Below are 11,873 nucleotides of genomic sequence, written 5' to 3' on the forward strand. Positions count from 1 at the left end.
ATGTCTAACAGTTGTCATCACATTAACGCTTTGATTGAGAATTGAATGAACATAAAAAACAATGTAGCTACAATTGATGGTTTCAGCATTTGCTGAAGGTATATTACAACAGCCAGCTAGCTAGCTGCTGTAAGGACACCACCCTATAGGAAAAATAATACATTCAAATTAAGTTACTAGGGTGCCACCTAGTGTCCATATCAAGAAGTTCACCTTAACGCATTTCCTTCAGCAGCACCTCAGACTTCAGTGGAAGGCTGTCTGAGTATGAATGAATGACTGTCTCTCTGCCTTCACAGCATGTGGAGTTGGCCAAAGAGTTTGAGAGCCTGGTTCGCGCTGACCAGCGCTTTGAGATCAGCGCAGACGTCGTCTTGGGGCTGGTCTGCTTTAGACTAAAGGTAAGACAATTCAGCCAACTGTGAATGTTAGTTCAGCACATGATCATCAAACGTTCATAAACGTTCGGAAACTATCTTTGGACTGGAATAGACTAAAATTATTTATCGTTAGGTCTATGGTATAGTTTTAGTTCAAATTGCCGGCATACATTTTTTAATTTTTTTTTTTAAGTATTTGACTATTGTTACATCCTAAATGGCACACTATTCCCTATATACTGCACTACTTTTTTTTCCAGAGCCCAATGGGATATATAGTTAATAGGGTGCACTATATAGGGAATAGGGTGCTATTTGGGAGGCAAACTATCTTACCTTTCCTCCTAAAAGGGCTCCAACGAGGTGAACGAGACCTTGCTGAAGAGGATCAACAATGGCAGGAAGATCCACCTGGTGCCGTGCCAGCTGTCTGGTCAGTTTGTGCTGCGCTTCGCCGTCTGCGCCCGCACCACCGAGTCACGTCACATCCGCGAGGCCTGGCGACTCATCACACAGCTGGCCGAAGAGGTCATGCAAGAGCTGCCCCACTGACCATCCACATTGACTAGACAGGCTGGGTTGGACCAGGAGCTGTAAGTATCAAGTATTTCAGAGTAAGAGTGCAGGTCTAGGATCAGTTCCCCCCCTGTCCATTCATTAAAATATAAAAGACAAAATTGATCCTAGAAGCGGATCTTAGATCAGCACTCCTACTCTGAGATGTTTGATGAATTAAGGGCCCTAACCCCACCTGACCAAGGCTGGAATTCAAAAAGTGTCTCAGAGTAGGAGTGTCCATGTTATCTTATTTCTTGTGAAGTAAAAGGCTAAAGTGATCCTCGTTCAGCACCTCTACTCTGAGATGCTATATGAATACAGGTCTGGATCTCACTCAATGGAGGGAGGACGGCTCATAATGATGGCTGAAATGGAGCGACTGGAATGGCATCACACCATGTGTTTGATACCATTCCACCGATTCCGCTCCAGTCATTACCACAGCCCATCCTCCCGAATTGAGGTGGCACCAACCTCCTGTGATCTCACTGTGTTTACATCATCAGCATACTGTAACTGCAGCCCTTTCTCTTTGCTGTCTCATCCCATGTGTGTATTTATATGTGTGGTTGTATGTGAATCAGTGAATTTGTGTTGGTGAGTGTGAATAAATTAAAGGTGCGTATGTGAGTGAAGCAAATCATATCCAGATGTTAAGGTTTTGCCTGATCGGTTACTATAGTGTAGGGTTTACTGACAATACTCAAGCATTTGTTCTATGTAAAAACAGACTGACTGAGTTCTGCTCTGACTCCACACCAGTATGCTAAATGAGAGAGGCCAGGCTAAAGACAGGCACCACCCCCCTCAGGGCTCTGTGTATGCCCCACCTGCTCCTACAACCCCTCTCCACCCTCACCTACCCTGCCCTGCCCCTTCTCAACCAACTGTTCATCCAAATCACTTTAGAGAAAGGCCAGCATGCTAAAAATACAGGCAAGGACTTAGTATGTGGGGCTTTATCCTGCCTGAGGTTTATCCAGGCTCTGGTCACTCAGCTGTGTTTACCTGCTCTAGTGGAGTGATTGGTAGAGGTATTCAATTCAGTACAACATTATTTATCCCCTTAGGGGCATATTGATTAAAACATTGGGTTAGTGTAGGTCCCTAAAACAAGATTGCACATTATAAATGTTCACAATTCAAAACATTTAAGAGTCAGAAAACATTGTATGGTTTGGCACCATTATACAGTAAGTAGAGATAGAAACAGTTAGTATCCCACAAGGTTTGAGCTGTTCACTGTTTTCATGAAGCCAAAAGAATTAACAGCATGTTGAGATTTTGCCAAAGAGAGAAACAGGTATCTTATACCAGAGACACAGGTATCTTATACCAGAGAAATAGTTATCTTATACTAGAGAAATAGTTATCTTATACAAGAGACACAGGTATCTTATACCAGAGACACAGGTATCTTATACCAGAGACACAGGTATCTTATACCAGAGACACAGGTATTTTATACAAGAGACACAGGTATCTTATACCAGATAAACGGGTAGCTTATATCAGAGTTGTGGCCATTCCCATTTCAATTCAGTCAATTCTGAAAGTAAACTAAAATTCTAATTCCAAAATGTTCTCATAGAGAAACATTGAGCAAAAATGTTTAACTCCCTAATCGACTGAATAGAAAAGGAATTGACCACAACCCTGTTTCATAAGCAGTTTTGTCCTGAACATTATAATAACCCACGAGACACATGATGAGACAAATAAGAGCTCTTATGGGAGCATCAGTTAAAACACTTACTGGAAGCTTTTGCCCTGCATGAATAAAATATACAGACAACAGTTTTAATGTCTCAGTTGATTTGAAGAGACACAAAAACAATATGTACCGAGCTTCACTTAATGCCCTCAGCAGTAGCAGTGAGCCAAGGAGGAATTGACTTGAGAGGGTCTCTCCTTAAGAGGGTAATATGAATGTGTTTCAAATGTGTACTCTACTGTATGCACATCATATGATGTTTATGTTGGGCTGTTGGATAAACAAACTAGTTGAATTAGATTAGACCTTTAAACTGCGATTCCCAGCATGTCATGGAGTCACTCAAAATAAATGAACTAAGTAATCAAGAGATAAAATATCCCTGTCCCTGGTTTGATTCACAAGTCAAGTGTGCCTTTGAATGAGGGATGGAGGGGTGTGTGTGTGTAGAATATGTGTAGTGGTGTCTTTTTGTCTCTTATGTGTCTGTGTTTACTTGATATTACCAGCAGTGGGCTGACTGCTTCAGTCTCACACTGGGGGGACATTGTATTGTTAACTTGATCATCTCTTACCTGGCGATAAGGTGGTAGTGCAATCCTATGTTTTTTGAAGGAGGAAAACCTTAAGCATAGCTGTATTATTTTATATGCTTTGAGTGGCTTTGTGGCTTCCTGCTACTGATCTGCCTCTGGCATCATTGTACTGTCCTCTTTACACAACAAAATAAATGTGTTTGTGATGTGTATTTGAGTATGTCATACTTTCACATTGGATTGGAAAGGTCCATTGGTACCCACAAATTATTATGTATGATTAGCCTATTTAAAAATAAATCAGCACTATCATAATCACACCATTTCAAATAAAATATTTAGGAGTTTTGGTAAGATGCCCTGACAAACCACAAGATGGCAGCATTGTCCTAGTCCAGCGAAGGTTGGAGCAGTAAAACCACAGATAGAACAATGAGACCTGTAATTCACCGGATGTATAAATGTGAGGCATCTGCTTGATGTTTCCACTGACTACAGAATATAATAGTGAGAGGAAGGAGTCCACTGGCCGGCCGTGGGAGAAGATGGAACGAGATTAATTTTGGGCGACATTCTGCACATTTTCTCATCGAATATTAATTTGATTTCAATACAGTTTATGTTCCCAAAACTAGAATGTGTTATGGACAGAGTGGACTAAATTGTTTAGAAGGAATGCAAAGGTTGAATTGAGTTATTGGACAAGCGCACTTCACAGAGGAGACGATCCGGAAATATGCAGATGTGCGAGAACATGCGAGAACACGCCAATAGGATCTCACTAGCTCGTGCTCGGCTCTGCCTACCTCCTAACTTGTTCGGCCCACTATAACTCATTTGTTCCCAATGAAAACGACAGGCGGTGGTCTATCTTGGTTTAGTTATAAAAATCTTTGGTAAAACCTTCAGCTAAAAAGCCTAACATACCAATTCTGCATCCGTATTGGCAGGTTCCAAACTTGTTTATACATAAAAAGTGACTGGTAGTAGGAGTATAGAAATACTTATGGTAGTATACTAATGATAATATATACAGTGCCTTTGGAGAGTATTCAGACCCCTTGAAGTTATAGCCTTAGTCTAAAATTGATTAAATAAACAAATTTTCTCAGCAATCTACACACAATACCCCAAAATGACAAAGAGAAAACTGGTTTTTGAAAATGTTGCAAATGTATAAAAAATAAATAAAACAGAAATACCTTATTTACACAAGTATTCAGACCCTTTGCTATGTTGCATCCAGTTGCATCCTGTTTCCATTGATCATCCTTGAGATGTTTCTACAACTTGATTGGAGTCCACCTGTGGTACATTTAATTGATTGGACATGACTTGGAAAGACACACACTTTTCTATATAAGGTCACATTTCACACTGCATGTCAGAGCAAAGACCAAGCCATGAGGTCGAAGGAATTGTCTGTATAGCTCAAGATTGTGTTGAGGCACAGATCTGGAGAAGGGTACCAAAACATTTCTGCAGCATTGAATGTCCCCACCTTCATTCTTAAATGGAAGAAATTTGGAAAAACCAAGGCTCTTGCTAGAGCTGGCCGCCTGGCCAAACTGAGCATTCAGGGGAGAAGGACCTTGGTCGGGGAGGTGACCAAGAACCCGATGGTTGCTCTGACAGAGCTCCAGAGTTCCTCTGTGGAGATGGGAGACCCTTCCAGAAGGGCAACCATCTCTGCAGCACTCCACCAATCAGACCTTATGGTAGATTGGCCAGACAGAAGCCACTCCTCAGTAAAAGGCACATGACAGTCCGCTTGGAGTTTGACAAAAGGCACCTAAAGACTCTCAGACCATGAGAAACAAGATTCTCTGGTCTGACGAAACCAAGATTGAACTCTTTGGCTTGAATGCCAAGCATTACGTCTGGAGAAAACCTGGCACCATACCTATGGAGAAGAATGGTGGTGGCAGCATCATGCTGTGAAGGTGTTTTTCAGTGGCAGTGACTGGGAGACTAGTCAGGATCGAGGCAAATATGAACGGAGCAAAGTACTTGATGAAAGTACAAAGATCCTTGATGAAAACCAGTTCCAGAGCGCTCAGGACCTCAGACTTAGGCAAAGGTTCACCTTCAACTGGACAACGACTCTAAGCACACAGCCAAGACAACGCAGGAGTTGCTTCGGGACAAGTCTCTGAATGTCCTTGAGTGTCTTAGCCAGAGCCCGGACTTGAACCCGATCGAACATCTCAGGAGAGACCTGAAGGTAGCTGTGCAACAATGCTCCCCATCCAAACTGATAGAGCTTGAGAGGATCTGCAGAGAAGAATGGGATAAACTCCTCAAATGCATGTGTGCCAAGCTTATAGAATCATACCCAAGAAGACTCAATGCTGTAAACGTTGCCAAAGGTGCTTCAACAAAGTACTGGGTAAAGGGTCTGAATACTCATGTAAATGTGATATCAGTTTTTTTTATATATAAATGTGAAAAAAAATTCAAGCTGTTTTTGCTTTGTCATTATGGGGTATTGTGTGTAGATTGAGGGGGGAAATTATTTAATCGATTTTAGAATAAGGCTGTAACCTAACAAAATGTGGAATAAGTCAAGGGGTCTAAATACTTTCTGAAGGCACTACTTGTGAACAGGAGTAATGCTGACTAGTAGCAGGATAAATAGATACATGGTAATGGCAATCAATAATCAAAGAACGGCAGTGTAATGCTGGTAAAAAATCCAATCAATAATAATTTCAGAAACAACGTAGGTGTAAGGAGGTGAAAAGAGTGTCAGTTATCTGTGAGGGTATATGTGTGTGTGCGCGTAGGAGTGACAGTGAAGGTGTGTGTTTGAGTGGGTAGAGACCTGTGGATGGGCATAGAGTCAGTGTGGATAGTCTGTGTGAGAGGGAGAGCGCAGTAATTATTAGCCATTTAACAGTCTTACGGCCTGGGGATAGAAGCTGTTTAGGAGCCCTGATGCACCGTTACCGCCTGCCAGACGGGAGCATGGAGAACAGTCCATGTCTCGGTTGACTGGAGTCTTTTGCAATTTATCGGGCCTTTCTCAGACACCGCCTGGCATGTACTGTACATTCTGGATGGCTGGGAGCTCGCCCACACTGATGCTCTGGGCCTTCCGCACCACCCTCTGCCTTTCGGTTGAGGGTGATACAGTTGCCATACCAGACGGTGATACAACCAGTCAGGATGCTCTTTAATGTAGTCTATGATCAGCTCCTTGGTCTTAATGACGTTGAGAGAGAGTTTATTGTCCTGGCACCACACTGACAGGTTTATGACCTCCACCCTTAGTGAAACAGAAAGCCCATGTTGTGCGCAGGAAGCTAAACTGCAAGTGATAGATGCAGATGTAAGTTACACACAGCCAGCATCCACAAAGTTGTATTAAAAACTGTTCCCAATCCCAAATCTCTCCCTAATCCAGTGTTGCCATTTCCTTATTAGACATTGTTAATTGGTAGTAGACTAGATAGATAATGTGTTTCGACACTGTCACAGACCCGAATGGGAAATCATTGCAAGTCATAAGAAGCAAATCTAATTTACAGTCATAGCTATATCGGAGAACCAGCGTATCCTGTTTCAGAGCTTGCATGTAATGCTTGTGTTGAACTGTGCTTTGATTGCTGTAGTACCACATTGAAATGAGATTAGCACAAAGTGCCCCAGTCATTTAATGCTAATGAAGGTTAGTATTTCACAACTGTACATGCAAAGCCTATTGCCTATTGTATTATGTAACATCCTTTAAGAAGAAGCTGCTTCAGTAATATATTAAAGGCTGAAAGATATACTGCATTATGATGCTGTTATAGCAAGAATAATGAACTTGTATAAATAATTATCATAACATGTAATAAAATATTAAACCTATTAACATCAAACAGGCTTCTCCCCCAGGTTTTTAAATTATCTACACATGGGGGACATTAGCAACATACTTTCAGATGACTGATTGTATTTAACAGGAGAAAACGGTTCAAATGGGGGTAGATGTCCAGTGGATATCAGACCTAGGTTCAAATAGTATTTGAAATCTTTAAAATACTTATACTGTGTTCGACTGATCTTGCCTGGCGCAATGGAATCATTCAAATCAATGGAATAGTCCTGATTCCGCAGACATCTCCTATCTGGCGCCTCCAGGCAGCATCAAGCAAACTGTCAAAGTATATGAAATATAACAAATATTATTTGAACCCATAACTGGTGGATATCATGGATGGAATGTGGGCCTACTCCAAACAGACTGTATTTTCTGAGTCATTCCACATTTCTGAGTAGTTGGGTATTTTATGGAATATACAGTGCCCTTTTCTTGTGATACATTGAACTGCTGGCTATCCAATGCTCCTCTAATAATACTGTCTTTGTATTGGGAGACACAAATAATGTACACAGCAGAGATGTATCTAACAGTCGCATTTGCCTTACATCATTACATACTTTTCAGGAGTTAGTAGGCTACAATGTTAAGATAATGTTGGTAAGGTAACCTAACTTAGATTTGAATTCAGCAATTCTGTCCCATAGCCTGGTATTGTATAATGTTCCACTGTTTCAATATCTCATAACGTCATTATGAGAAAATAGCATTTTTCAGAAAGACTAATTTGACACCTTAAATGTTGTTCTAGACTGAATTAACTCAGTTTGTTAGAGGCCATTTTAATGGCAGTAGTCTCATAATTCATTGATAGTTGATTCCTAGTGCTGCCGGCTGCAGAGAGACCATATATGATCTGTCTCTTCTCTAATGATCCTCTTTGATTAGCTTATCCTTCTGTTTTCTTTTGTGGCTCCTGACAGTCACCCAACCGAGGATCCAAAGAGCTTTCTGTTCTAATTGATCAGGCCACAAGCAAGACCACATACTATTCACGCTAGTGTCTTCTCCGAATGGGGAGTTTAGTGCACTCTGAGCACATTGAGTTCAATGTCATTCATTTTTGGGTCTATTTCTCTGTAGATTTCAGATGTTGTAACGCAGTGTTAATGTAGCGAGGTTGATGCCGATGAACTGAGATAGAAGAATTTGAATAAAAAGGTCAACGGAAAGCCCTGTTACAAAAACAATGCATGGAGCATTTTGTAGTTGCAATACGATCAAAACAGACATGTTCCAAAAGGTAAATCACAGATGTTCTCAATAGATATTGTTGCAATGTATGTTGCATTATTTACTGCAGGCCTTTTCTGTAGGTAGAGCTTGTATTAAAATAGTAAGACAACCGTGTAACTCCTCTTGAGGGAAGACAACGCTTCAGTTTGGGTTAACATTTTGAATAATTATGATAAAACAACTGCAAAAAATGTCTTTACTGTCACAGTGAAAGATGAGCACACACACACACACTTCATCAATTTGCGTTGCTAACTGAATTAAAGTTCACAATCTAAAAGACTGATGTTCGCAGGTGCTATTGTTTGTGTGCAGAGCTATGAAGACAGAAATCTTCAGTCAGTATAGGAGATAGTGGAGCCTTGCTAGCTTTTCTGCATCTTCCTCCTAAATCTAATTGTAAGGGGCTGCCTTTCCGCTTTCCTCAGACAAACGGGTGTCAGATCACACTCCCAGTAGCTAAAAATACCCCAGTAAATCTCTCTGCATGATGAATCACAAATCAAATTCAGTTTGATCATCGCCCCTTGCTTTGTATTGTACTCAGCCTTGGACCTCACACGAGTCTAGTGGATTTCAATGCAAGCAGCAGTAGTCTAGTTCGCTGTCTTTGTGTGGTACTTTCGACACTGCATACTGTTACTGTAGGCTATCAAAGGAAGCCTGTCCAGCCTGCCCTTCTGAGTGCTGTTTGAGGTCTATTTGTCCATTTATCTTTACAGCACACAACAGCAGCATATGAAGCCTCCCTAATGACAGGTCCTTTCTCATGTGGTCTGTGCATTTCCCAGAAGATAAGCCCCACATCATAACGCAGCAGAGCTTCTCAGTTTGCTTACAAATACACTGTTAGGTGCATGTTCAACTGTTTCCATGCGTGTGTGTGTGGAGGTGCGTGCATGTTTTCAACTGTTTCTGCGTAAGTGTGTGTGAAGCATGCCAAACATATTTGAGTGACAGATTAGTTAACTGTCACTTCTGACAGCCCCATGGTGAGGCATGTTCATGCTGCTCATAAATGTATCTTTCACCTTGGTTAGAATGGTTAGAATGGTTACTGTAAAGAGACCATCTGGCTGGAGTGGTGTTAAGGTGCCAAAATACTGGACAAAAGGTCTGTAGACAGTTGCAACTGGGTTTTTTTTCAAATGAGAATAGAGTAGAAAAAAAATAAGAAACTTGAAATACCCTGTCCATCAACCAACCAAGGTAGAAACTCGAGCCTTGCACAGGCATGTTAGCAATAGCATGACTGGGAGGCAGCCCAGCTGCTCTCATTACAAATCCGGTGGTTTTGTGTGGTAATTTGTTGGTGCCGCATTATGTGGTAATGTTTGTGGTAATGGTAATCTGTGTGGTAGCTGTATACCACTGGTATTTTTTGACTAGGACGATATGGTCCTATGGTACATTTTGGCTAACTACTTGTCCAGTGGTAACTGAAACAATAACAATGGGTTTAAACCAATGAAACCTATTGACATAATGTCATAAAAATCAGATGGAAAAAAAACATTTCTATGTTTTGTAGCAAAAAAGCTAGAGAAAGATAAGTGTTTCCACTGACATCATCAACCAATTAGTAGGCAATGCTTACTCACAATTGGTCAAAATCACACAATGCACACCGATTATGTTTTTGGAAGACGTCTTCCTCTATCATTTTAACTACAGAACATAGAAATGCACCATTTTGACATATGTTTATGTTCTGGTGGTGGTGGATATGATGAATATGAAATTGAACAATTATTAAGTTTCCCCTAACAATGTGAGGCTGCTCTCTGAATTCATGCATCATATCCTGCCATTGTTCCCTTGAGCAAGGCACTTAACCCCATCACAAAGTAATATAACTGCACTGTTAGTTAGGCTACTGTATAAAACACATGTGGTCAACCCTCCATCAGGAGCGCTACTCCTGCTTTGATCCAACCCTGAAACACACCCAAGTCTGTTAATCAAGGCCCTTTTGAGCAGATCATTTTTTTTGAATGTGGTGTGTTAGCGGGAGGCTGTATCAACATTTCAGGTGAACAAAAGAAAGTATATACCAGCGTTGGCCAACCTTGCTCCACTGATCCCTGATCTCCTGGGTGAGCAGACTACTATTCCAGCTCAGCAATAGAACACTTGATTATCAACCCATTAGGTTCCATAAGTTGAATCAGGTGTGTTAGAGCTGGGCTGGAACAGAAGCCTGCACACCCAGCAGACATCCTGGAGTAGGGTTGGCCTGCTCCAGTTGTAATAGGGTTATACATTGTGTCACTTTTAACTGTATATAGCATTTGTTAACATAGCAACTTTTATTCTAAGATTGTATCTAGAACCTAAAAGGGTTCCTCCTCTGTCCCCATAGGAGAACCATTTGAAGAACCCTTTTTGGTTCCAGGTAGAACCCTTTTGGGTTCAATGTAGAACCATTTCCACAGAGGGTTATACATGGAACCCAAAAGGGTTCTACTATGGGGACAGCCGAAGAACCCTTTAGGAACCCCCTTTTTCTAAGAGTAGGTATACATATAACCTGGGTAAACAAGGATATAGCCTTAGTCTCTTGGGACATTCATTGGGACCTCTTCATCTGAAGACAGGCTTTCATACTGTAGCTCTCCGTATCTGAGGACAGAAAACTCACAAAGAAACAGGCTTCTTTATACAAAAATTAGACAGGCACTGAATATTATATTGCTATTATCTCTCTGTCCTAATAGTTTCCCTTACTAAGGATTGGAACTGGAGAATCCTTTCACAATGTCCTCCCAGGAAATGACCTGCCTATTCAGTAGCCTACTCTCTCCCTTTTCTGACAGCTGGAGCTGTAGTCCTTTCACCCTCTTCCATGGCATCTGCATTGCATTTGTGGCTTGTGGTTTTACCTTACAATTCTTAGAACATCAAGTTAGCTAGCTAATAGGAAGTTAGCTAGCTGATGACATTTAATTCACTTAGCTCCACAGTAAAGTTAGCTAGCTAGCAGCTCATACACAGTGGCCTATCTGTTTGCTTTACTTTCTCTATCAGGATATTACAGCATTGGTTCTACTCTACACTCTTAACAGTAAAGGTGCCTGGAAGAAACTTTTGTAGTTAAAAATTGCCACACCAGTGGAACCTTTCCAGGTCAAAAAGGTTCCACGAGGAACCACTCTGAGAAGGGTCTTCAAGGAACCTCTGTGTAAAAGTACAAACCGCAAGCTTTTTTTGTTGGGAGAGATTAAACGTTTAACCTTTTTAATAATATATTGTAGAGGCGGTAGCCTATCATAAGATTGGAGGCATAGCTTTCAGGTAGTTACTTTTGGCCATCCATTAGAGTAAATGCCATTCCTGTTCATCATGTTAAGCTTGTACACGGCAAATGTCTATGTCCTTGAATATTTATACATGATACATATTCAAATATAATATTAGTAAGGTTGCTGATTACATATTGTCTTAAAATGGTAATTATTCCAATTTAAGGATTTGCATAAGCTCTTGACGAATTCATACATCCTAGTAAGCCTCAATGAATCTACAAAACTGTCAGTGTTCAACCTCAATATGCAATGACAATACAACAGAACAGATGAACA

The 11,873-nt window shown here is 41.0% G+C and overlaps 1 protein-coding gene across 2 annotated transcripts in view; it reads left to right on the forward strand.

The window, feature by feature from the left end:
- The window catches only part of LOC135522138 (aromatic-L-amino-acid decarboxylase-like), a 35,638-nt gene extending 32,240 nt beyond the window's left edge, over positions 1-3,398 (forward strand). For both annotated transcript variants that reach the window (XM_064948137.1, XM_064948138.1), the window contains exons 13-14: positions 300-401; positions 732-3,398. In XM_064948137.1, coding sequence (XP_064804209.1) covers positions 300-401; positions 732-932 — 303 coding nt within the window. In that variant the 3' untranslated portion in view covers positions 933-3,398. The remainder of the gene's footprint in view (positions 1-299; positions 402-731) is intronic.
- The last annotated feature ends 8,475 nt before the right edge of the window (positions 3,399-11,873 follow it).

The sequence above is a fragment of the Oncorhynchus masou genome, chromosome 30 (genome assembly GCF_036934945.1).
Source record: "Oncorhynchus masou masou isolate Uvic2021 chromosome 30, UVic_Omas_1.1, whole genome shotgun sequence".
Classification (NCBI taxonomy): Eukaryota; Metazoa; Chordata; class Actinopteri; order Salmoniformes; family Salmonidae; genus Oncorhynchus; species Oncorhynchus masou.